The 26389-nt window shown below is 41.8% G+C and overlaps 2 protein-coding genes across 5 annotated transcripts in view; one reads left to right on the forward strand and one right to left on the reverse strand.

Moving 5' to 3' along the window:
- pdzrn3b (PDZ domain containing RING finger 3b) overlaps nucleotides 1-8728 on the forward strand; it is a 104422-nt gene extending 95694 nt beyond the window's left edge. For all 3 annotated transcript variants that reach the window (XM_077573841.1, XM_077573842.1, XM_077573843.1), the window contains 7 exons: nucleotides 697-944; nucleotides 1568-1655; nucleotides 3703-3801; nucleotides 3941-4003; nucleotides 4096-4197; nucleotides 4305-4421; nucleotides 6525-8728. In XM_077573841.1, the coding sequence (XP_077429967.1) occupies nucleotides 697-944; nucleotides 1568-1655; nucleotides 3703-3801; nucleotides 3941-4003; nucleotides 4096-4197; nucleotides 4305-4421; nucleotides 6525-7979 (2172 nt within the window). In that variant the 3' untranslated portion in view covers nucleotides 7980-8728. The remainder of the gene's footprint in view (nucleotides 1-696; nucleotides 945-1567; nucleotides 1656-3702; nucleotides 3802-3940; nucleotides 4004-4095; nucleotides 4198-4304; nucleotides 4422-6524) is intronic.
- Nucleotides 8729-15639: 6911 nt separating this feature from the next.
- On the reverse strand, nucleotides 15640-26126 carry ppp4r2b (protein phosphatase 4, regulatory subunit 2b). 2 transcript variants are annotated; one of them, XM_077574124.1, is made up of 9 exons: nucleotides 25965-26126; nucleotides 25277-25358; nucleotides 24996-25166; nucleotides 22208-22301; nucleotides 22089-22126; nucleotides 21930-22004; nucleotides 21690-21836; nucleotides 21308-21612; nucleotides 15640-17126 (listed from the first exon to the last, which is right to left on the reverse strand). In XM_077574124.1, the coding sequence occupies exons 1-9, from the start codon at nucleotides 25996-25998 to the stop codon at nucleotides 16726-16728; spliced, it is 1347 nt and encodes a 448-aa protein (XP_077430250.1). In that variant the 5' UTR covers nucleotides 25999-26126; the 3' UTR covers nucleotides 15640-16725. The 2 variants fall into 2 exon arrangements, with proteins under 2 accessions (XP_077430250.1, XP_077430251.1); XM_077574125.1 differs by lacking the exon at nucleotides 25965-26126 and adding an exon at nucleotides 25711-25859.
- Nucleotides 26127-26389: the final 263 nt, after the last annotated feature.

Genomic DNA, 26389 nt, shown 5'->3' on the forward strand with positions numbered 1-26389 from the left:
GTCAACATTTGTTGTAATGTTTTAAAGCCTGTTTATTGAACAATTTTTCAGACTTTTCAAAAAGTTAAAAAGTTAATTGGAAACTTAAACAAGTAAATGCCTTAGCTCTCTATAGTTTTCTACAGTAAATAGTTTTTTTCCCAAAATTTAAAAATACCTGAAATCTTAAACTTTCAAATTTCTTTGTTTGAACATCAAACAAAAACACATGGTTCAGAAGGTTCCCAGGGTCAGTAGTATCTCTTGTAAAGTTAACTGCAATTTTAAATACAGTAAATAGCTCACTGAGATTAAAATTGTTTTAGATTTACCTATATCGGCCGTCAGATTTTAAAAAAGGCAGATGCCGATATTCGTCATAATGCCCAATATTAGGGATAGATCTCTATTATCGGCGGTCTATCCCTAGTATTTAGAATAATTATTGTGATAAATCAGAGATGGACTCTGTCACTCCACTCTGGCTATCACTTATTTTGGGCGGGTATGTGAAATTTTGTAAACTATCCGCCTCTGTTGATGAGTTCGTCGTATACCATGCGTCTTACCCAAAGTCAACTCGGATAGGCCTGTGAACATGAGCAAGATATGTGTTATTAGATGAATGAAAGGATTTATTGATGGATGGTTTCTTGTTGTGGCGGTTCAACCCTCATCTATTAGTGAAGTATTTTGTCCTTGCTTCTCTCTCTTCAGGTTAATGGCAAAGACCTCTCAAAAGCCACCCATGACCAAGCAGTGGAGGCTTTCCGTACTGCCAAGGATCCCATTATGGTCCAGGTTTTGCGCCGGGCCCCTCTGCCCAAACTGGTCTCCCCCGGCGCTGACACGCAACTGTCAGATAGCAGCACCCAGACGGAAATCACCCTCCAACACATTATGCCCCTTGCCAAGTTGCCACCACCGTCACCCCCAGTGCTTGAAAAGTACCTGCTACCAGATGAGTATGTAAACATACTTTAATCTATGTACTATATGTAATGTTAAATAACCAAACTAAAACTACTGCAAGCATGATCTAAGTGCTCTCACAACCCCGCTTTAAGTAATCAGTGGTATTTTACTTAATCATTGTTTCTCTATTTTGGTAAAACAACTGTGTGTACTGGGTAGATTCAAAATCACTCAAATACAGACAGACCTTTCACGCCGGCAGTTAATTGGGAGCACGGCACCTTATCGCAATGCTGTGATCACAGATGGGAACACGTACCTGTCACAGGATCCGACAACCTCCCGCGGGGCACACGGGCAAATTAAACAGAGAGCCGTGTTAGTGGAGATTTGCATATTCTCTTTGTTTCTTTCTGTGGCAGGCGTTTAAGATTGGAGAGCGTGGCTGCGTTTTGCTCTCCTGAGCAGAAACCATCAGCTAAAATGAATAATTTTTTTTTCATTTATTTAATTTATATTCTCATCAAATAAATCACAGAGCATACTGTGTTAATTTGTGATGGGCCTCTGGGTAGCTCTGCTGTTAATAACTGTGGTGGGGTATCTACTTGAAGTTCATTTTACTAGCCTAGTATCCCCTTTTTGAGTTTGTCCTGCTTTCTGTCTTTTTCAGGCGTCCTCCCGGGCATGAATATTTTGACCCCAATGATTTCCTGGATGGGATTAATCACGACATAGAACGTGAAGAGCTAGAATATGAAGTAAGCGTTTTCTTCTGTTTTGAATGTTGATCAACAGTTACGTCCAAAATTATTCTGAAACTAGCCGAATTTGTTAGTTAAAGTGCCTTTTATTTTATCGATTGTGTATCCTTTGAATGCATTTACAAAGTGGTCGGCGATGGTAAAATATATCGATTTAAACAATCACTGTTTCCATTATTATTTAAAATTTTTATGTAAAATGTTCAGTGTACAAAAATAGAATTTCGCATGGAAAATATTCGCTCAAAATGTACAAATTAAACTCAAATTCGGGCCATCTTCTGAATATTTTTAATCTTAACTGCGCATAACATGAACAAATGTGTTATTTGTTCAATAAGCTGACTTGGCCTCGCCTTTGTGTCTCCAGTCAATGCCCTTTCAAGTGTGCACAGTACTAATATATCCTAGTTGATATTGATTAGCTCTCTCGCTACATACAGACACTGATGCGAAAGCCAGACAGGGGTCATTACTCACTTGCGATAAGGCTTAATAAGTCTTTCCTAAGCCCCGAGTCGTAGAGATGAGTGCATGTCAGATAATTAGATAGAACAGCTAATAGATCAGTCGTGATGAATCTGTTGATGTCCGTTAACAATCCCAGGATGAGGCCATGATGTAGCTGCAAAGTCACGGACTCCCGAGACATCTTGACCTCTATCCAACCCGTTCCCCGTCACGCTGCCACCCGGTCAAAACCGGAGCATCTTTTGTTTAGGCTCCATCATAGAAAGGTCACCAGCAATAATGGAGCCCTCCTTGTAGGTTACGTTCACTCTGCAGTCAAATGTGATCCAAATTCATGGTAGTATGAACGGCTCAATTCCGATTTTGGTCACTTTCATATGTGGTCCTCTAGATCGGATACATATCAGAATTTTTTGCAATGCGACCTCACTCTGAACGGACAGGTCGCATGTATCCGACCTATACGTTATCAAAAGTCCAATATGTTCACCACACGGGCGGCGGTGGGTATTTGCGAGGGAGACTACTGACAAACATTCATGAATCTGCAAAGTTGCTTTGAGTAACAGTGTTGACTTTATATTGGACTTGAATTTAACCCCACTTGAGACATGAAGCATAAAGTGGACATTTGTGGTGATATTAGTAATTTAGCTCCGTAGGCGGTTCATTTAATACGTGCGTGGCAATGATGTAAAATAAATTAGATTATCAAAATGCCTTGCCTCATTTACCCAAAATATTTCTCCATCCTCCTGCATCGCTCCTCTATAGATGTGAGATGATAAAAATACTGTATACTTATTATACTGTATTTACTTCCTTAAACAATACGTTGTGAGCGACGTCGTCTCTTCTTCTGCACATGTGGGTCGCTTTGGTTCATACAATAAGCAGACTGAGGTTGCAATTAAATGTAATGTGAACATTTACACAAAACGTAAAAAGTCGGATTTGACCAATTAATTAGCCTCAGTTATGTCAGGATCAGTCCCATAATTGTAGGATGTCATTCAGTCATCCGTTTGCATCTTTCTAATTACAGAAATGTCCGAGCCTGAAAATGAAACTGGACCTCCCGTAATTTTAAATTGTTGGGACTTTTCTGCAAGCGGAAAAGTTTTCATAGTTTACCGAAACATTTAGACAATTTTGCTTTTCTTGTAAATAAATACATATGTAGCATTTTCCAAATCTGTTTCTTGAAGAGAGCACATCTTATACCTTTAACACACTTTTGGGGGTTGAACCTTCACAGATGTGTGGCCTGTCCCGGATAACGAAACTACTATTAAGTGTGAGATTGCAGGTGTTGACAAGTGGAGGCGAGGCCGCGTTTGCCTGCTGTTCACGGCATCGTTTCTCATTCTGTCATGGCCTCTTAGAAAGGCCAATAGTTACCCAGCATCTAACTGCAAGATTAATGAGTGATTGATACATCATTCGTCCTCAGTGATTTAATTTCAGATTCGACCACTATTCCAATGCAACATTTTTATTTATGTTTTAACAAAAAAAAAAAAAACATTATGTAGATATTTGACACAAATGTGCGATGTATGTATCTCAACAGGAAGTAGATCTGTACAGAGCCAACATCCAAGACAAGCTCGGCTTGACGATCTGTTACAGGACTGATGATGAGGATGAAGCTGGGATCTACATTAGTGAGGTACACTTCACTGAGAGAATGGATGGATGGTGCCGAGGTGGTTGCTGCTACTTTTTTTTTTTTTGTAGTCCTACATCAAAACAGACTGGCAAGCCAAAATGATTCCATCTTGTCCCTAACTGTTTTAATCTGTCTCTAGGTTGATCCAAACAGCATTGCCGCTAAAGATGGCAGAATTCGAGAAGGTGACAAAATTGTCCAGGTGAGAGCTGATATTCTTGGCTTATACATGTCTGTTTGTTATGACCACCTAGCAGATGCTTTTAAATGAGTATTTTCTTCATGTCCATGAAGATCAATGGCATCGAGATCCAAAACCGTGAAGATGCAGTTGTGCTGCTGACCAGTGAAGGGAATCAGAATATCTCTCTATTGGTTGCCAGACCACAAATGCAGGTAACCAGGGTCATTACAGAAGCTAATTCAGAAAAAGGATAAGTCACTTTTTTGTGTTTGACGACAACTTCATCACAATGTGATTCCTTCTCTTTGCTGTGACTCAGCTGGATGAGGGCTGGATGGATGACGACAGGAATGACTTCCTCGATGACCTTCACATGGACATGCTGGAGCAGCAGCATCATCAGGCAATGCAGTTCACCGCCAGCATGCTACAGCAGGTACTTTTGTGGCGCACACACTACAGACAAAGACATGGATGTGACAAGCAAAAAAAAAAGTGCTTATCTTAAAGTGACAGTGTGTAGAATTAAATGCCATCTAGTGGTGAACTACTTATTATTAATTTCAATAATATTCAAAAGAATATGTTCTATCATATCCATGTGCATTTTTTTTAGATAATCATAGGTCTAGTAATCGTTAATATTATTACATAGGTCGCGCCGTGCCTTACAAGAGGCTGACATATTTCGCCTCCATCTTTCTGCTACTGAAGGCGAACAACTTAGCGAACGTAGTTTGCAGGTGGTCGTCGTTGAGTCCTGTGGTTTGGTCTCCCGCCGCTTGTCTCCCTCTGCTTTGCTCTCGTTAGCTTTTGCTAGCTTCCCCCGCTAGCCGCTCTTGTTAGTCACTCCAGCTAGTTCTTGCTAGCCACTCTTGCTTGCCGCTCCTCCTAGCTCCTGCTTACTGGGTTGCTCACTCACTCCAAATATTTGGAAGTAAGTGGTGGTAAACTTGCGAAATGTGGTCTCTCCAAGGCACAGTTGTGTGCGTGCTTCAAAATCGTTGCTATCTATTAGTTCACCACTAGATGGCATTAACTCTTACACAGTCCCTTTAAAATAGAACTAAACTTTTATACTCAACAAAAATATAAATGCAACACTTCTGTTTTTGCTCCCATTTTTTATTAAATGAACTCAAAGATCTAAAACTTTTTCCACGTACACAATATCACCATTTCTCTCAAATATTGTTCCCAAACCAGTAGGGATGTAACGATATCCAAACATCACGATACGATATTATCACGACGTGAACGTCGATATGATAATTATCACGATATTGTGGGAGGGTTGGCGATACAAACAAAAAGGTCACAATAATGTAAAAAAAAAAAAAAAGAGCTCATACTAAAAAAGCACACAGACACAATATTTTGCTTTTGTACATTATAGCAATGAAAAATATTATATATTAAATATATATATATATATATATACTAATGTCAAACTAATGTCACTTTTTCATTAGCCCCGCACAGCACGCTACCACTCCACACCACACCTCACGGAACGACACTACACGGCCGCCATTGCATTTCCATTACAACAGACGCGCGGCGGGAAGGGGGCGGGATTGAACTGTTCTAGCCAAGCTTGCACTCCCGCAGTGCGTGCGGCTCTGCCATGACATTTCATGAGTGACAAGTTGCGCCAACATTGAACCGTATTCACAATTTTATATGGACCACCATGGATGAAATATTGCTTGATCTTGATTTCACGACCGGCTCGCGACGCTTGCTGCCTGCGCTATTTCTGAATGGAAAACTCATTCATTTAACTGTGGCTCAAGCTCTCATTCAAGTAAATGGGAACACGGGAGCGGTGTGCTCTCGCCATTTTTTTTTACACGACAATCATTACAAATCCATCCACAAGTACATTGTAAATTGTAAATATCGTTCAGCGCATAAAACCAGGAAATGGCCGTTTGCCACGGCATTGCTTGCTGCGTTGCTGTCGGCCAATCAGATAACAGGTGACGACACGACCCCGCTCGGCCCAAGATGACCGGCGCTGCAGAACCACCTCCGAGATGGTTCTAAACAGCGGTTACAACGGAACCGCTCTCCCGAAAAAGTCCCATGGAGACGCAAACAACCGGGGACAAAAAATGCCACTTCGGTGTGGAACCGGTCCGGTGGAAATGCACCATAAATGTGTGATAGTGAGCACTTATCCTTTGTCGAGATAATCCATCCCACCTCACAGGTGTCCCATATCACTCCCCCCAACAAAAAGCTTATTAGTACTGACTGGTTTTCCGAGTCCCAAGAACCCCCCTACCCCCAATAAAACCAAACTGCACCTTTCAGAGTGGCCTTTTATTGTGGGCAGCCTAAGTCTAATCAGCATCTTCATATGGAACTCCTTTTAAAGTGTGATGGATTATTTTGGCAAAGGAGAAGTGCTCACTATCACAGATTTAGACTGATTTGTGAAAAATATTTGAGAGAAATTGTGATATTGTGTATGTGGAAAAAGTTTTAAATCTTTGAGTTCATCTCATCCGAGGTCTGTCTTTTTTTTGGGCAGAAGAAGCATGAGGAAGATGGCGGCACCACTGACACGGCCACACTCCTCTCCAATCACCACGAAAAAGACAGCGGAGTTGGCCGTACCGACGAGAGCACACGAAACGATGAGAGTTCCGAACAGGAGAACATCGCCGACGACCACACAACCGCTTCCAACACACTGAGCAGCTGCAAAAAACTCACCTACAGCCAGGACACCCTCGGGAGTACTGACCTGCCTTTCAGCAGCGAGTCATTCATCTCCGCCGACTACGTCGACACCGACTTTCTCGGCATCCCCGCCGATGAATGCGAGCGCTTCAGGGAACTCCTGGAGCTCAAGTGCCAAATGAGGAATGGAGGAATTCACGGCTTGTATAGCCACGGCGCTGGCGCGGAAGGCCAAGACCAGGAAGTTGTGGACAAAGAGCTGGAGCTGCTCAACGAGGAGTTGCGCAACATCGAGCTGGAGTGCCTTCATATCGTCCGCGCCCACAAGATGCAGCAGCTTCGGGAGCAATGTCGTGAATCCTGGATGCTCCACAACAGCGGCTTCCGCAACTACAATACCAGCATAGATGCGCGTCGCCATGAGCTATCGGACATTACGGAGACGCCGGAGAAATCTGACAAAGACAGCTCCAGCGCTTACAATACTGGCGAGAGCTGCCGTAGCACGCCTCTTACGTTGGAGCTGTCGCCAGACAACTCTCTGCGTCGTGGGCCGGAGAACCAAGCTGACGGGAAGATGCTCAAATCTCTTCAGGAAGGTTCCACTGTGAGCAAAACCCTTTCAAAGGATCCGGAGCAAGTAGAAAGCAAGGAGGGGAAACTCGGAGAGTCCAGCAAAGCTGAGAGAAGCTTTGCTCAGCCACGCTCGCCTTATAAACACGCGCACATCCCTGCCCATGCGCAGCACTACCAGAGCTACATGCAGCTGATCCAGCAGAAATCCGCCGTGGAATACGCCCAAAGTCAAATGAGCCTGGTCAGCATGTGTCGGGATCCAAGCGAGCTGGGCCACAAGATGGAGTGGAAGGTGAAAGTCCGCAGCGACGGTACCCGATATATCACCAAGCGGCCGATTCGGGACAAGCTGCTGAGGGAGCGCGCCCTGCGCATCCACGAGGAGCGCAGCGGCGTGACCACGGACGACGACGCCATCAGCGAGCTGAAGATGGGCCGCTACTGGAGCAAGGAAGAGAGGAAGCAGCACGCCGTCCGTTCCAAGGAGCAGAGGCAACGGCGCCAGTTCATGAAGCAAAGCCGAGCCGATTGCCTGAAGGAGCAGGTCAGCCCGGAGGACAAAAAGGAGCCCAATATCATCGAACTCAGCAACAAAAAGATGATGAAAAAGAGAAATAAGAAAATATTTGACAACTGGATGACCATCCAGGAATTGCTGACTCATGGTACCAAGTCACCAGATGGCACTAAAGTTTACACCTCACTCCTGTCTGTGACTACGGTCTAAGTTCTAAGTGCTCTCCATTTGACCAGATTGGAGGGCGGTGAACTGTAAATAGGACACAGATTTCTGCTTAATTGTTGTAAATAGGAAAAACAAAAAAACACTTTTATGGACAGTTTCCACCAGATTGATTCAATGGTTGCTTAATTGGACTACATTTGGTTGCGGGCTGGACTGTAGGAAACTTTTTTGCAAATTAATACAGATACTTTTTCTACCTTTGTGCTTGCTCTTTTGAATAATCTTGGAAGCGTACTTTTTATTGGATGTATGAAATGTGCCATACATAAACAGCCAGCATTAACACTATTTTACGATATTTTGTTCTTACTATATTGTATATCTTTTGTCAGTATTCTTCTGCTTTGCATACTCTTCTTTTATGGAAACAAATGTTTGTTTTTCCCATAAAGTATAACTCATAATCCTTTTTACAAGGTCTTTGGTAAATAAAATAAAAATGTTTGCAGAAAATGTTTAAGTTTAATGTAATTTTCCTATAATGGTGCTGATTTCCAAAAGTTATTACCATCAGCAACATACTGTAGATCATCATAACATGTGCCTATGTTTAGGAAAAAAAGGTATTTCATATCATTATTGACTTTGTGTTTGTGTTTAAGCACACTTTATAGTCACTTTTGCTTTCTTAGGCTTTTATATACTGAAGTCAATAACAGCATCATAAATCCTTAATTTGACATCCTGTAAAATGGCAGAAATAAATTATTGTTTTATATGTGATGAGCACACTTGGTTGGAATTGTTTGTTAGAAGTGTTGGGTATGTCTGGTAAGAACAAAAAAAAAAACACACAATGGACTTAATATATAAATATGTATAGGGATAGACCCCCGGCCGATTATCGATCTTGATATTTGTCAAAATGCCAAATACTGTATTGGCATTAGCCTTTTTACGTATCTTAAGGCCGATATAGCTGATCTCTTCACAGACAGTTTTTACTTGTTGAAAATAAATTTTGAACATGTTCAGACGACTTTTCACCCTCCCTGCAAAGATCTTTTGAAACATTTTATGATCCCTGATGAAAATCCCAAATTAGCTACATTCGCATGTATTTGTCGCTCAAGGTAACTTTTCATTTATGTATTTATTTTAATTTCCACTTTAGAATAGATGATGCTAACACTAGGAACTCCCTACACTTTTTATTTTTAAATATATATATATAGTAATAATAATAATAAAATTAAGAAATTATGTTTAAACTTTGGAAAATGCTTTTCACAGTAGAAAACTTTACGGAGCTATTTACTTGGTTAGTTTTTAATTTAATTTAGCTTAACACATGGTGATGACCTTTGAAGTTTTAAACAAAGCTGTCTATTCCTTACATGTTTTAAATTAAAATGCAAACCTTCAAAGTGTTAAAAATTGTAAAAGTTGTTTTGACAAACATGTTTAATGGCATATCAACAAAGGTTGTTGTTGTTTTTTACACTAATATTTTCTCTTTTATCGGATTTGAGAAAACCATATCGGTCTATCACTAATATATAGTATATATGACAAGAGTAAGACTAGAATTCATTTATACAGTACTATACATACTATAATTTGAAATCTTATTTTACACTTTATTGCATTGCCTAATGATGAATAGCTAATGTCTTCTTTATCTGAATCCCATCAGTGTGAAGGACCTTGGACCCTCAATCCCATGGAGTCTTTAATTAGCAGCGCCGTGCCTCTTTACTGACAACAATGACATTGGTTACTTCATTTGCCTTCAAACAACCAAATTAATGAGTGTTCAAAGCTTTTGTCATGTAGTTAGACTGCAATTTTTAATACACCCTCATCAATATTTAACAATTTTGCTAAATTGCTGGCTGTAAAACATGTGTAGCTTAGAGTGAGACGCCACCATGAATTACCTATTACTCGTGAGTAATAATAATTTACTTGTAATGTCTAATTATTCACAAAGAACATACTATATATAGGCTACTGTATACGAGTTAGTTAGAATTTTCAGAATTTCCTGAATTTTGTATTACAGTACTGTCACAGCCTTTTGTTGTGTAGAATTTGTCAAGGCTTTCAGTAGATGAATTAATATAAAGTGGGCGTGACTAATGGCCTCTAAACACCAATCCAAAATCGGCCAATGTGACAACGGAAATACACACCGCAGCAAACAGACACCGACGCCGACTACAGACACTCCCCACCTTACGAACGAGTTACGTTCCGGACGATCATTCGTAAGGTGAATTTGTTCGTAAGTTGCTTCAGTGCTATATTTTGTATTATAATTTATGTGTAAAGCCTATATAAGTATATTGAAGGTTTATATAAGTATGTTTAAGGCTTGTACAAGTAACCTGCATTGGTTTGTACTGAAAAAAACTTAATAAAATGGAGAGAATACGTACAGTACTGTACTGTACTACGTATGTTAGAGAGAGAGAGCGAGACACACACACACAGTATGTACATGTAAGTAATAAGATAAATAAAATGAAGTTTAACTTACTTTTGGAAGATGTACTTGATGCTTAAGGAGATGATGGAGGAGGAGGAAGAGGAGGATTTTATATCATGAGAGATTCTTCGTCGTCGCTGGAATCGGCTTCAAAAGTTATTTCCTGCTTCATGGGGACCGGCGTTTTCTTCCCCCTCCTCCTCGCCACGTTGCTCAGCCTCCAATGAGCTCTCACAGCGCCAATCGTCGGTATTAGCGGCGGAAAGAAGCACTACGCGCAATACAAAATCTAACTTACAGCATTTCTTTCCAAACATTTTTCGACATACTGTACGCGCAGAAATGTTCGTATGTACCGTTGTTCGCAACTCGAATGTTCGTATGTGGGGGAGTGTGTGTATTAAGTACCTTCGGCGGTAGAAGTTTCTAGTCACTTTTAGCAAAAGGCAACCGGGAAGCTCTTTACAGAGACGGGATATAAAAATGTGAACAATGCATACTGCTATCTTTTTCACTCGCAATGTACTCGTGTAATACACCCTCTGGCTTTTTACAGAGTAGCGTGTACAATGTGATGAAGTGATGAATTCAGCTTCTCTCCGCGTCTGTGTGGTTAATAAGACTCCATGTCCATGTGGCGATCCTTCTGGTATCCTTCTGGTATCTATCTTGCGTTAAAAATCTGGTCATTCCTAGTAGAGCATTAAAGACTGAACCATGATAAAAAATTCTGATTATTTGTAAATAGAGTATTTATTGGTCCTTTTGAACAAACAAACAAAACTTTTTTTGAAGGGGGGGAAATAAACTTCCACATATGACGTGTCATATTTGATACGTCAGGTCACAATGCTTTAAATGTTTATATTTATAAATGTCAAAAATCTAATACAAAAAAAACAGGCATATCAAACATATTAGCATGTCCAAAAATCAGAAAGACCATTTCCCACTAATAATAAGCATAGTATAGGTGTCTCTCCTATACCTATCTCCCATCGGGGCGATCTTGGAAAGTCGTTGGAAAAGCCATCAGATGGGTGATACTGCCCTCTAATGGTTTATCCGTGCAATGCATTTGTCAGATAATATACGTCAGGGTTTTAATGGGAAAAATATATATTCATGATAAAGAGGGCTCAAAATGTCTTGTATTTAATATGATGCGTTTGGTGTTAGAGGGTTAAAGACAAAATAGCCAGCAGAAGTTTAGATGGAACTGACAGAAGCGATTCTGCTGGAAAGGATTTCATGCCGTGGTGAGAACAGCCATTGATGTGCAACTCAGCTAAATGGAGGCAGAGTTGGAGATGGCAGAGATGTTAAGGTTCTCTCTTTGAAGGGATTAGAAATGATCTCATTAGAAGAACAGAAAGAATGAGGACTGATGACAGATGTCAACGGGGCAAGCCAGAAGTAAAGAACAAAATTGACCAAAAAATATTTCTGTATTATTTGTGGAATAGGAACATTTATATGAACTCCTGTTTGACAATCTCTTTAAAAGTCAGCATGAGAACTGTCTGCATTGCAGCCGACTCATCCATTACCAGATAAGGAGCTGGATAATCTGCTGCTGCTGACTGGGATGCTATTTCACCAAAGAGATTGAAGGCACCTCATCAATCCAGTACATTTTACAAAGGGGAGAAGCTTGGCACACTGCCGTTTTTGATTAATGAACACAAACCACTCGATAAAGCACTACTTTTGCACTTGGTCCAAAGGGAGAGTAGGCAGATGTGTAGCATGACTAAGGAAAACGTCATTCATTCAATGCTACTTAAAATAAACAAGTACAATTGTTAATCAATGCATATTGGTGCTGCATTTCATTGTTATTTTTCGTCCTTACATGAGTGTTTGTTGTGAAATCAAAAGTCACCAAAGATGACCACCAGTCGACTTCACAATTACGTTAAGAGGATTCAGGGCACATTTGGGAATTGAAATTTATTTTCAATGGGCTTGTTTTATTGATATTGAGTTGTATTAAAAACATAAAGCTACAGAAGGTATATATTTTACATTTTTTTTTTTTTATATGATCGGAGATACTGTAGGCCTTTTGCCTGATTAACAGTAAATAGCAGCTCCAACAGAGCCACATTTTCTGTGTTCCTCTGTGGTGTGGCCAAACAATCCATTAAGATCACCATAAAGCCACTCAACAGTCAGCAATATGAACACGCGCACACTCAGTTGGGGTAATTGCACCTTTATTAGTCTCACGTTCACACTTTTTACAACGCAGTGCAAAGACCAGATCATATCCTTCCTAATGGCCTCTAAAAGCATCAGGCTGCTATAAACAAGGCCCTTCAGTGCCATTACACTGAGTGGTTGTGGGGAGGCTGAGGGTCCAGCACTTGCATCATGTTGAGTAAAATGAATAATTGCAATTCATTAGTGTGTGGTAAACATTACAACCTGACCAATGGTTATATTTCATGTTGATCATTTAATATATAATTAATATATAACTACTCTACATTTGGCACTCATACAAATTTGAAGTGATAAATGTTTCAGAAAAACAGAAATTGTGTGCTAGCTTGTTACAATTTGTCTTTATCATGACAATGTTGATTTATGTTACTTTTTTTAAATTAAAATATATATATATATATATATGTTCTATGCACCTCCACTAGTGTAAACAAAGAATTTTAATTAATATTGTGTTTGTCAAATAGGCTATGCCGGTGTCCAACCAAATTCAAAAGGCTGGGTCCTAGGAAGGCCGAATTTGTCGGATGCACTACGTCACTCCCGACGCGACTCAACAGCACGCACAGACTTCTTTTTTTTTTTTTTGCATTCACTCACACAAACATGGTCTCCCAGGAAAGGAAGCGAACCCACGCCAATCTGCATTGGAGGAAAGTGACAGTACCACTACACCACTCTAAGCCCTTACTCACGGACTTATAAATGAATGGATTGTCAATACTGCTTGTTAGTAGCACATTGACAATCCATTTATGTGTAAATCAGTCATAAGTCCGTGCGTGCTGTCGAGTTGCGCCGGCAGTGACGTCATGCAGCCGACAAATTCGGCCTTTCGCGGACCCAGTCTTGTAAATTTGGACACAGGCTATGAATGAAGCAGCAAAATCCACCCATTTTCATCCATCTCATGGGGAGGCCATTTTGTCACTTGCTGTCGAATGAAATGACATCAAAGTTGCTTAAGGAGTAACGACCAATCACAGCTCATTCACATTCACAAGCAGAGCCGTGATTGGTCATTACCTCAGCCCTGAGCAACTTCCCCTTTTGGGTTGTAATGCTTTGTGGTGGGATGGCAAAATCATCAAAACCCTGCTTTAAATGGTAAGAAAACAAATGGATAAATTATGTGATACACAAGGTAATTGTATTCTGTATTCCTTCACATTTTTCACAGTTGAACAGCTTTTCAGCAAACATTTTATTCCCAGTCAGAATCATCACCACATAATGTGCAACAGCTTTGAAATCATCTAACTGAGCATATTTGATGTGTAATGCATAAGGCCAAACTGGAGAGGAAAATAATTGGCACTGGCATAAATATTGGAATCAAAGCAGTCTTCCACTTGCTGTCTCTTTCCAGTAATGATGACACTGTGGCAGAGAAGTAGAAATTCGTACCGCGGCCACCTGAGAATAGAGCTTGCTGAGCGTGCCACCACTGAAGTGAGTGTTGGAGTCTCATTTTTGGATGATGTTTTTGAAACTATCAAGACTATCAGTGCTGTACTCTGGAGTGGAACGTGTTGCCGGCGTTTTGCAAAAAGGATTAGGACTCACAGAAGGCAACCTTCTGAACGGGATTTGGAAAGTGACGAAAATATTTGTCAGCTCCCCTTCATTCACAGGACGCATGCTTTGAAGCCACGGGTGCGAGAGTCCGGGTTCATCCCGCGGATGGAGCTGAAAGAGAGCATGATGTCTTGTTTGTGCTCTTTCAGTCTTTTCAAGGGAGCTTATTTGGAGGCCTACTGAATGTCACAACATTCCCAAGCAGAGCGAGCGAGCACTGTTTGCATTCTAATTACAGGTCGTGCTTCTTGGTCTGGCTTGGAAAACGACACAGCGCCCTCTTTTGGATGACACAAGGATTGACCACTGAAGAGAACAAAACCTACACTATTAGCTCACCTCTGAATTGAGCTTTATCTGAGAGCAACTCCTATAGCATGAACTTAAATGAACGAATACACTTAGGCCATATGATTATATATAAAACAACGTGATTTATGTGCTCTCAGTGATCTTGGGTCCGTTTTTAAAAAGATAAATCAACCTTAAACATTTTTGGACAATAATATGTTATATGTGACCTCACTAGTCTAAACATGATATTCTGATTAATATTAAATTTGTGGAATATGCTGTCGACTAAAGATGACATCAATGTTGCTCAGGGCTCAGGCAAGGACCAATCACAGCTCACCTGTTTTCTAAAGCTGAGCTGTGACTAGTTGCTACCTGAGCAACATTGACGTCATCTTCAGTTGACAGCAAGTGGCAAAATGGCAGCTCCCTGAAATAGATAAAAACGGCTGGATTTTGCTGCTTAATTTATATTCCACTGAGGCAATATTAACCAGAATGCCATTATTTAGACTAGTGGGGCTACATAGGACGACACTTCCTCGTTGACTTCCCCTTTAAGTTCAGATCAGTGGAGGGCCAAATAAATAAGGTCCACTGAAGAAGTTATAAAGCGGGGCTAGTTCAGCCCATAGTTCATTTGGTGTCAAGCTGGTTTTAATATACCCCTAACCTGTATTGGTATGCCTGGAGACAAGGGCCCAATGTTGTAACAGTAGCTTGTATTAGTATCCACCCTTTATTTCCTCAGCGGGTTAAGAAAATTATTCTTCACTTTATTGAACAAAAGGCCTTTATGCTGTGGATTTTAATTCTCACCCTATGACCCGTTTCTAATGGAGTGTTTTTTTTCCAAACAAACCTTCCATCACTGAACTGATGTGTGACAAGAACTTAACAGCAGTACCAATGGGTCGTATTCAGTCAGAAAGACAACTTGTCTTTTTTGTAGAAGTGAAAGTCATTGCTGGTCAGATGGTGTTTATCTGTCAAAATATCATCTTTAAGTAAATTAATGTATACATATTCACTACATTTCTATACTTATGAGGCAAAAAGGGGGCGGGAGGGGTGATATATTGTACAATAAATGTAAGTTGAACCAACACATAAAAATGTTAACATTTATTGCTGTTTCTGAATACTCCATTTGAAAGCATAAGCATTCAGAGTATACACAGAAATTATACAATTATATATGGTTTCACAAAGGCAGTGAACACATACTGTATTACAATCTACAAAAATCTACTTTACAGAAATTTAAAATCCTAAATATCAAAAAGTACAGTTGCAGAAATAGGTGGAGAACTGCAACCAGTGACTGCTCTGAAATCAGTCGGTGAAACGAATGTGACATCACGATACAAAGAAAGCGGACGTCATCTTTGTACTTACAGCTGGTTTTGGAAACTACAACCGGCAGACAAAACAAAAACAAACTCCAAAAATAACCAATAGGATTGAAATCATCATATAAATTATGGTGACTTTATGCGTCCACGTGCCATTTTCCAGAGGAGGCCTCTCCAATGAAGCATATGAACCTGTGAGATTGGTAGTGTATCAAGCAAAAATTAGGTTTCAAATCATGGCACACGCTGAGAAGATAACCCCTTTCACTAGGATGGAGACGTGAATTCAAAAACATGTTGCCTTCAGCCAAACAGGAAAGTGGTGGTGTGGGACTGGGTTTGGGTCAACGCGCAACTCTAGCACCTTCAAGTTGTGCTTTGGAAAGAAAAAGACAAACTGCAATAGCTGACTACTGTAGTCTGGTGCTTGAAGCCAATTGGCTTCAAGGAGACACAGCATACCAATCCTGCCTTCAATGGAATGAGTGGCATTAAAAAAAAAACTAAATGACCACCACAGCCCACCAAAACATTCCAACACACAAAAAAATTCCAACTGTGAAAGAAGGCCGCTTAAACCAACTCTTAAGCCCAAAAATATATATATAACAAGATCAATAACATATTCCAGTTAAAAAAAAAAAAGTTCTTATCAATTAATAGTTTGATCACATCAATGCCAGGTAGCCATTTTAGAGGAGCGTCCAAAAGCGGACGAGGTGTTTGTGTATATGAGGTGAAGATATCCTCATTCCCAGTGACAGTCAAGCTGGATTCAAGGACAAGCTGGTTTGTGGTTGTCACATGACTACAGGGTGGGGTGGGGGGGCTTTCAGTCAGTTTAGTCTTGCTCCATGGGCTCGTCCGGGGTTCCCATGTCCACACTGGCACTTTCCATGGCGCCCTCTGTAGGTGGCTCATTTGTACTACTGGATGGAGTGGGTGAGACGTCTTCACCGGCCACTTCGACACTCTCGTCTATGCTACAACTGCTACTATTGCTGCTGCTGCTACTGCTACTGCTGCTACTACTACTACAGCTGCTGCTGACTGGGTCACTGTGACTCTCCTCACTGTCTGCACTGGTCTCAGGGCTTCTGGCAACACCGGCAGATTCCGGCTGCTCTGTTTGATCCATGTCACTGACGACGTGCTGCGATCTGCTCGGTAACTCCCTTTCAGCCTGCTCTTCATCCGGGCCGGAGTCTGGACATGCTTCAGCCTGAGTGCTGCTTGTTGGCTCTGTAACACAGAGTGGGACAATGTACTTTTCAGTTCTCAATTCATTCGGTGCCAAAGATGCACAGTATAATATACACATATAAAGCACTAAATAATTAGTACAATTGCATTCATGAATCATGACTAATTGCCATTGCTCAAATAAATATTAATTAGGGATGCACCACACTGAAAATTCTTGGCCAAAAGAGAAAAAGAAATTATATCTTAACTTTTTTTTTTTTTAAATACATGGCCAGAACATTTTTTGCACTTAACCAAATTTCAATGCAATGCAATATAAAGGCTAAATATTAAATAGTCATGGCAACATATCAAATTATGACGATACAGGGGCGGAATCGGTTCAGGCAGTGCTACCACAACTGGGCTCAGCTGCCCACCATTCAAAAGGGGCTTAATGTCAGACCTTGTTCACTGGAATTGAGATTCGTACAATAGTAATAGGGATGCACGATAACGTCGGTGGCCGATAATTATAGGCAATTATCGACCATTTTGATGTCATACAGATAATTGTATTGTTTTTTTATCCAATTTTTCTTTCTGACACATTATTACAACAAGTTACATATATCACATCATTTGTAACATTGACATCTGAAAGAAGGGATGACGGGTAGAAGCCATGGCTTATTAGTATCTCATCCCCATCGATTCTTACTAAACGCATCAGTCATAAACATTGATTATGATAGTCATTGATTCATATCATTATCCACCAATCCCAGGCTTATGTCTGCACACTCCTTGCCCAGTTCATCTTGAGTGAATGTCCGTGTGTAAGGTGCAGCGAGTTCCAGTCATTTGGAATTGGTAAATGGGCCCCAAGATGCCACCAACAGGCCCACCCCACCAGGCGAGCAGCCACAGCTAGCCCGTACTCTCTCGTGCATCAGTAGCGTCTTTGCTGACCTTTGATCAGTTTTCACCCATGAAGTAGCTTCCAGATGGGTAGACCAACTTGCATCCGATGATGCTGAAAATACTTCATACACGAGATGATGGACCAGTGTGGTATGTCTATTATTATCGGCGGATTTCTTTGTTATCTGGTTTATCTGTACGACGTCAAATTGGTGAATAATTGCCGATAATTATCGGCCACAGATATTATGGACTTCCGGGTTTCACACATTAGCGTCATTTCCGGCCACTGATGGCTGCGTTCCAACACTCGCATCCCCACCCCTGCGCCACCAAACCGCAGGCTCCCGCCCATCGGCGGGAAAGTGCAGGGCATCTCAACTATCTATGAAATTCTTCGGACAACTGAGACAGACGCACTACACTCTCGCACCCGTCGACGGGAACGCACAATCGAGGGGCACAAGGTCGGAAGCGCAAGAACTGGAACGCGGCCCACGCATCGCAAACAGGAAACGGAAACAAAGCTGATGTGTGAAAACCAGGAAGTCGGAGGCGGCTGATCGAAGCTGTGGCCGTAAGGTGATTGGTGCATTTCGTGGCGGCAATCCTCGAACCTGCTGGTGGACACCAGCGGTAAGGGATGCAGTCAAGCTGAAGAAGGAGTCCTATTGGGCCTTTTTGGCCTGTGGGACTCCGGAGGCAGCTAACAGGTACCGGCTGGCCAAGCAAAATATAGCTTCGGCGGTCGCTGAGGCAAAAACTCGGACATTGGAAGAGTTCTGTGAGGCCATGGAAAACGACTTAGAAGAAATTCTGGTCCACCATCCGGCGTCTCAGGAGAGGAAAGCAGTGCACCATTAACACTGTGTATAGTGGAGATGGGGTGCTGCTGACCTTGACTCGGGACGTTGTGAATCGGTGGGGAGAATACTTCGAAGACCTCAATTCCATTGACACGTCTTCCCTTGAGGAAGCAGGGTTTGGGGACTCTGAAATGGGCTCCCCTTTTTTTGGGGTCGAAGTCACTGAGGTGGTTGGAAAGCTAATCGGTGGCAAGGCCCAGGCGGTGGTTATGATCCGCCCGGAGTTCCTAAAGGCTCTGGATGTTGTGGGGCTGTCGTGGTTGACACGCCTCCACAACATCGCGTGGACATCGGGGACAGTATTTCTGGATTGGCAGACCGGGGCAGTGGTCCCCCTTTTTAAGAAGGGGGATCGGAGGGTGTGTTCCAACTATAGAGGGATCACACTCCTCAGCCTCCCTGGTAAGGTCTGTTCAGGGGTGCTGGAGAGGAGTGTCTGTCGGGAAGTCGAATCTCGGATTCAGGAGGAGCAGTGTGGTACACCCTCGGCAGGATCCTCAAGGATGCATGGGAGTTCGCCCAACCAGTCCACATGTGCTTTGTGGATTTGGAGAAGGCGTTTGACCTTGTCCCTTGGGGAGTCTTGTGGGGGGTACTTCGGGAGTACGGGGTACCGAGCCCCCTGATACGGGCTGTTCAATCCCTGTACGACCGATGTCAGAGTTTGGTCCGCATTGCTGGCAGTAAGTCGAATTAGTTCCCAGGGAGGGTTGGACTTCACCAATGTTGCCCTTTGTCACCGATTCTGTTCATAACTTTTATGGACAGAATTTCTAGGCGCAGCCGAGGCGTTGAGGGGGTCCGGTTTGGTGGCCTCAGCATTGCATCTCTGCTTTTTGCAGATGATGTGGTGCTGTTGGCTTCTTCAAGCCGTGATCTCCAGCTCTCACTGGAGCGGTTCGCAGCCGAGTGTGAAGCAGTTGGGATGAGGATCAACACCTCCAAATCCGAGACCATGGTCCTCAGTCGGAAAAGGGTGGAGTGCCATCTCCGGGTCGGGGGTGAGATCCTGCCCCAAGTGGAGGAGTTCAAGTATCTTGGGTTCTTGTTCATGAGTGAGGGTAGGTTGGAGCGGGAGGTCGACAGGCGGATCGATGCAGCGTCTGCAGTGATGCGGACTCTGTATCGATCCTTTGTGGTAAAGAAGGAGCTGAGCCGAAAGGCAAAGCTCTCGATTTACCGGTCGCTCTACGTTCCTGCCCTCACCTATGGTCACGAGCTGTGGGTTGTGACCGAAAAAACAAGATCCCGGATACAAGCGGCCGAAATTTGTTTCCTCCGCAGGGTATCCGGGCTCTCTCTTAGAGATAGGGTGAGAAGCTCGGCCATCCGGGAGTGACTCCGTGTCGAGCCGTTACGTTGAGAGGAACCAAGTGAAATGGCCGGGCATCTGGTTTGGATGCCTCCAGGACGCCAGAGGTGCCAGAGGTGTTCCGGGCATGTCCCACTAGCGGGAGGCCCCGGGGAGGACCCAGGACATGCTGGAGAGACTATGTCTCTCGGCTGGCCTGGGAACGCCTTGGGATTTCGTCGAAGGAGCTGGTTGAAGTGGCTTGAAGTTTGGGTTTCCCTGCTAAAGCTTCTGCCCCCGCGACCCGACCCCGGGTAGATGATGATAAGCGGTAGATGATGGATGGATGGAAATCGTACGACACAACATATAGCCACATACAGACCTATTTAACCTCAAAATATAGGACAACTCAAATTTATCAGCCGCTGCCGGCCACACACTTGCGTGTGCACTCTGTTTACAAAACGCGCGACACTACGGCAGCCGAAAAGTCATAACTCACAACGGTGAAGTGTTTTAAAACCAAGATCAAACAGATTAAACACTCGTCTCAAGGTCTCATGAGACAAAAAAAAAACTCACCAAAATTCTGTGCATTTATGGCGCCATGCTTTAGTTACAGCAGTGACGTTCCTGCTCCCCCCCTCTTTCCTTCCTTCTTTTTTGCAGCTTTTCATGATTGTGTAATCGCGTTTTGTTAAACCGTGACTTAATTGCAAATGCAATTAATCGTTCAGCCCTACTTCATACATCATTTGCCAATAAACAAATCAGAATTTTATATGTATTTTCACAAAATATTTCCTGAAATTCTTGATATATGCTTCAAAGCCCCGCAACAATTTGTCCCATCACTACTGTCGAGTACTTCTTCCAACATTAAATTAACTGAGTGTGAGTGTCCATAATGACCAGGCTTAACTGTAATGCTCATCCAAATTTGTGTGAGCATTTTGTAATATTATGTGATGGAAAATGTGTCTTCTCAAAGAAAACTCTAGGTTTTCCCACATATGTTTGGGTTATACTCAAACGCTGAATCCTAAATGGCGAATATGATTGGCTTATTAAACCACTCATCACCATTGATAAACCCCTGAAAGCAAAAAACACAAACTGTATCAAGTACCAAGTCAAAAATCACAAAGACAAACCTTGGTCTTTAACAGCTGAATCACTGCAAGAGGCTTCCTTGCAACTGACTTTCTCTTCTTGCTCTTGGACCATGGCTTCTGCTTCTTTTGAGATGCAAGTGGCATTTGAAGGCTTTGGCGTTTCCACTTCCTGCTCTTCTTCTTCATCCTCTACATCCTCCTCATCGTCTTCCTCCTCCTCATCGTCATCCTTTCCAAACTTAAGTCTCTTCACCTCCAGGTGCTCAGATTCCATGTCCTCCTCTGTGTCTGAGTGTTTGTTCTTTGCCGAACTCCCCAGACTATCACCCGAGGCGGAAACCTCGCTAAAACAAAAGGTTAGACAGGATTGTGGATTTATTCCTTCCAAATAAGGAGTTATATTGCACACATTCTGACATACCTTCCAGATATATCTTTAACACTTTCTTGGTCTGTTTTGAGGTCTTTGTTTTCTGTGCTGTCAGGCAGGCCATTAGCTGCAAGGGAGTTGGCTAGAGATAACTTTGGTCGGTTGAGTGGCCGTGGAGTTCCCGGACCATTCACTTTTCTGAAAATACCAAAAGGACAGGAACACAATGCCGTTGACTAGGTAAGGATGATCCATTAAAACAATGGTAACTATAACAGAGTTGAACCCAACCTCTCTGTGAAGGAAGATGTGTTCCCAGGAAGCATGACTCCATTCATTCTATTGACAGCACTGCATCCGTTCTTTCTGCAAGCATGTGAGCAACGCGCAAGTCACAATAGAGTTAGGTTTCACAACATTTGTATAAGCCGTTTTGATGACTATTCTTACTCTGATGTTGGATGAACACAGCTCACCACCATTACGTTCTACATGAAAAATAAATTCTATTAGTTAGGACACAGATTGCTGCTAATAAAAAAGCAAAAATAATTTGCACGATCACTAACCTTCTCCACACCTCGAAGAAATTTATCTGTTCCGGTGTAATTCTTTTTGGGTTCTGTGAGTAACTCGCACAAGCGCTGTATAGTGAAGGGGATTCTGAAATAAGGAAAACAGCAGATGACAATTAGACTGGCAAGCCACACACACGGGCGTCCATAGACAGCAATTTGGCTCCGGCTGAAAACAGGACGGCCAATCAAATTTGTGTATTTGCGTGACGTCTTAGTGAGCAACGGCAAAACCGCGAGTGAGTCTGGATTTCCAGGCTAGATGACAATAGAGGGGTGGCACGATTCTCCAAATCCTCGATTCGATTTGACTTTAGATTTTAGGGTGATGATTCGATTTAATTCTTTCTTTCTTTATTTTTTAATATTTGTGTTGCTTTTCCTTACAGCACAGAGGCCTGTGTGATTTTTAGACTAGTCTACAATCATAGGTTTTATTCGTATATTATTTGTATAGTAAATATCATTACATAAGTTCATTCCATTTACCATTTCAAAAGATGGGCTGCATACACGTGAGGCAATTTTGATATTTCTTGCATAATGCATCACATTAGGCACTGAAATTTAAATCTATTATTTAACAATCCAGCAGCATTTAAAGCATTGAAAATGTTTTGGGCATATTCTGTGGTTATAGATATGGTTGTATTTTGACTTGTCTAGTTTCGATTCTATGTGAGATTGAGTCCGGGCTTCGGCCTTCCTGGGTGGAGTTTGCATGTTCTCCCCATGCTTGCGTGGGTTTTCTCCGGGTACTCCGCTTTCCTCCCACATTCCAAAGGCATGCATGGCAGGTTAATTGAACACTCCAAATTGTCCATAGGTGTGATTGTGAGTGCGATTGGTTGTTCGTCTCTGTGTGCCCTGTGATTGGCTGGCAACAAGTTCAGGGTGTACCTCACCTACTGCCCGAAGTCAGATAGGATAGCGCTTTCTTTATTATTTCTGGCAAATGATCACCTGTATATGATTCATAGATGTGATGTAGTTGCTCTTGACATCCAGCCAGCTGTTGTTAACGCAACAAACTCAGCATTGCAACATTTTTGCTCCCTGGACATTTGGATGCTACTACAAAATGACGTGACCACTCAGTAGGGCACTATATAGGAAGTCGGGTGCACATTCAGACACAGCCTTTGATTTTGAGGCTCAGGAACGTGACGTATTTTCGACCAATTTCGATTGCCGCCCCGAGGTGAACACCTTCCTGTGCACTTCTTGAGTCACCAAAACCACCAGAACAAAAGCACATCATATACTGTACACTATTTGCCATCTTTGAATGTGCAGCTTTCCATGGTCATATACCACAAATGAGTTGGATCAATATACCTCAACCTTACAAAATTTGAGATTACAGATGCATGAACACATTTTCAGTGGCACTGGCAGATACTAAAGTGAAAGGGAAAAAAAAAAGGGGGGGGTCAGATATATAGGTACAGTAACTGTTAAGTCCCATGTCCACAACTTTAGTTGCTCATTAAAATTATTCTAAAAAGGTTTCAAATTCCAACTAAAGTACTTAGTTGTGATTGTACGTACAGCATGTTTACATTTACATTATTATTATTATTATTACTATTTACATTGTTATTTATTTTTTTCAAATCAACCTTAGCTCATTTGTCAATGAATAAATGTTTTATGTTTGTTTGTGCCATTTTTCAAAATATTTATATTTTCTTAATTGAAGTGCAGGTTTCAGCAGGGCTTCAATGCATTTGACTCACCAATTGTTTGCTCAGGCGATGAGGTCAGGAAACGGGTTATACATATTGGGTAGTTTGAGGAGTTGATTCATAAACAAAACTAATCCTTTCAGCTTGAAATATTGCAGAATATCATGAGTAATGCTAATAACACTTGAAAAACCTTAAGTCGAAGGGCCTGCCTATAGCTTGTATCCCCTAACACATACACACACAACCAGAGCTAAGGCAGCCATCTTGCTTTTTAAACCTTTACCCAGCAGGAAGTGCACACATATAAATTTAGTAGCCATACCTGGCCAGTGGGGGGCATACAAAACATAAATTGCCACACTATTTACTTAACTAATCTTCTCTATGAAATCAATAAATAAGCAATTCTAACTCCCTTTAGAGATAATGGCTCTAACAATATTCAAATGTTTATTGTATATACTGTGTTTTTATGACTTTGGCAATGGCTGGAACGCGGCACCTCTGCCTTGCAACCAGGAAATGGGTGTGTGCAACGGTTGCTCCATGATCTGTTTCTTCGGCACATTAAAGTTTAAAAAAAAGAAGAAAGCTTTTTCTTTTTCGGTTGTTGCTTCAGGGCTTTCCGGTGCACTGCTGTTGATATAGCGCATCCATAGTGGTGCAACACTGCAACTGCAGATAAAATACGTTGCTGCCGAGCTCAAATGAGCAAAATCAGTGGCTCAGGCTGGAGGTGGTTGCCTCTGAATTTTGTACACAGGAAAAACCATGATAAATGATCCGATTAGTCGACTAATAACGATTACTATCAGTGATTAATCCACTAGCAAAATACATACAAAAACATATCAATATACTGTGAACCCCTCCACTCCAAATGACCAGTCAAGTTGCAGGGTTTGCGATGAACAAATAAAACATGTTCATATTGTGATTATATTGCAACTAATTGTAACTATGTAACAATGTAACTAATCGTTAAGCCCTAAAACATATTGCTCCATCCTGTGATTGGATCGGTTTATTTGAGTTGACAGATCTGCCTGAAAAAGGCCCATTGTGTAAAGCCTAATGAAAAGGCTACCTACCCATTATATCCTTCAACAATCTTCAAGATTCTCTCTTTCATATCTTCAAATGGAATTGACTCCACATTGGGGTTGGCAGGTCCTCTTTGCTCAGGAGCTGAGGCTCTGAAATCATCCATGACCTTTTCTAATTTAAAAATAAAGTAGTTCTTAAAGTGAGCCCACTGGACCCTATAGGAAACATGGAAAGAGTAGCTTTAGACATTGGTGACAAAGTACAATAGGCAGTTTAGGCACAATGTATGTATTTTATGGCAGGGACGATTGTAATATTCCCTTACATGGTTTCTCCAGTCTTGGCGATGTGACATAAAAATTGCTCCAATATAGGACATGGCTCTCTTTTTGTTTTCTTCTCAAAGTCTGAAGGAGGACAGGGACAATTGAGTAAATTGGTGTACATGTCAGGAAACTGCCTGAGGAAAATGCCTTTCCATAGCCGGTGACAATTAACCAATTACTTACTAATCATCCATATGTAATACCGACAGTATTCTCACGTTTTAACAACGTTGCTTGTGCGTCATTCAATGGTGGTCGTTATGCACATGTTGTAATATGTCCGTGAATCATATAATTCAAGCTAGTTCACTAGCTTAAGTTAAATGCTCAAACAGCGTAGCCGGCAAACGACCGTCTCACAGTAGCAGTCCACACTGTTGAATAACTTCATCTTGGCTTCTTCTCTTTTTTTAGCGAGCAAGTTTTGACCTACCTGGAGAAAAACAGTCGAGCTAACGGGTTGGCTAAAAGAAAAATATTACAGTGAGCTTTCCTGAGTAGTCGATAGACAGCGAACCATTTCCGTGAAACAGCTTCAAATGTTAGCTAGTGACGAGCAGCAGCTAGCCAACGACATTAGCCTGTGCGCTCCAGTCACTTTGTCGTTCGGCAATATGAACACCACACGGGCACGCGGATACGAAAGTACCAGTGACTATTCAAATATTCTAAATCAGCTGAACAAACCTCTGAGCGCCTCTTGAAGCGAGTCAATTTCCATCACGCCGTTGCCCTCTGTCAGTCCAGTGGATGTGATAAGCAGACTGGCAGCGAGCTGCTAGTGCTAAGCTATGCTAAGCTAACATCTAGCAGGGGAAGGAGGAGGGAGCATATTAATATGGCGCCGTGAGGTCACTGCCTGGAAACCACACAGTGAAAGGCAACGGGACAAAAATAAAATCAATCATCTGTTAGTTTCTTAAAACGATAATTGAGTCACACTAATTCATAAATTCAATTTGATAACATTTACAAAATGTTTGGCTGTATTCAGTAAAACTACATTTAAAATTAGTGTATTAGTATCCATCCAGCCACCTACCTACCTACCTACCTACCTACCTATCTATCTATCTATACCACTTATCCCCATTAAGGTCACAGATGTGCTG

This window comes from Vanacampus margaritifer, chromosome 8 (assembly GCF_051991255.1).
Source record: "Vanacampus margaritifer isolate UIUO_Vmar chromosome 8, RoL_Vmar_1.0, whole genome shotgun sequence".
Classification (NCBI taxonomy): domain Eukaryota; kingdom Metazoa; phylum Chordata; class Actinopteri; order Syngnathiformes; family Syngnathidae; genus Vanacampus; species Vanacampus margaritifer.

Bases quoted from the DNA above. Each gene is read 5' to 3' on its own strand.
- ppp4r2b (XM_077574124.1), bottom strand. From the start codon at position 25,998: ATGGAAATTGACTCGCTTCAAGAGGCGCTCAGAG. The intron at 25,359-25,964 runs GTTTGTTCAGCT...GTCCTCCTTCAG, and splicing joins GCTTCAAGAGGCGCTCAGAG to ACTTTGAGAAGAAAACAAAA. The intron at 21,837-21,929 runs GTTGGGTTCAAC...TGGTATTTTCAG, and splicing joins ACATCTTCCTTCACAGAGAG to AAAAGTGAATGGTCCGGGAA.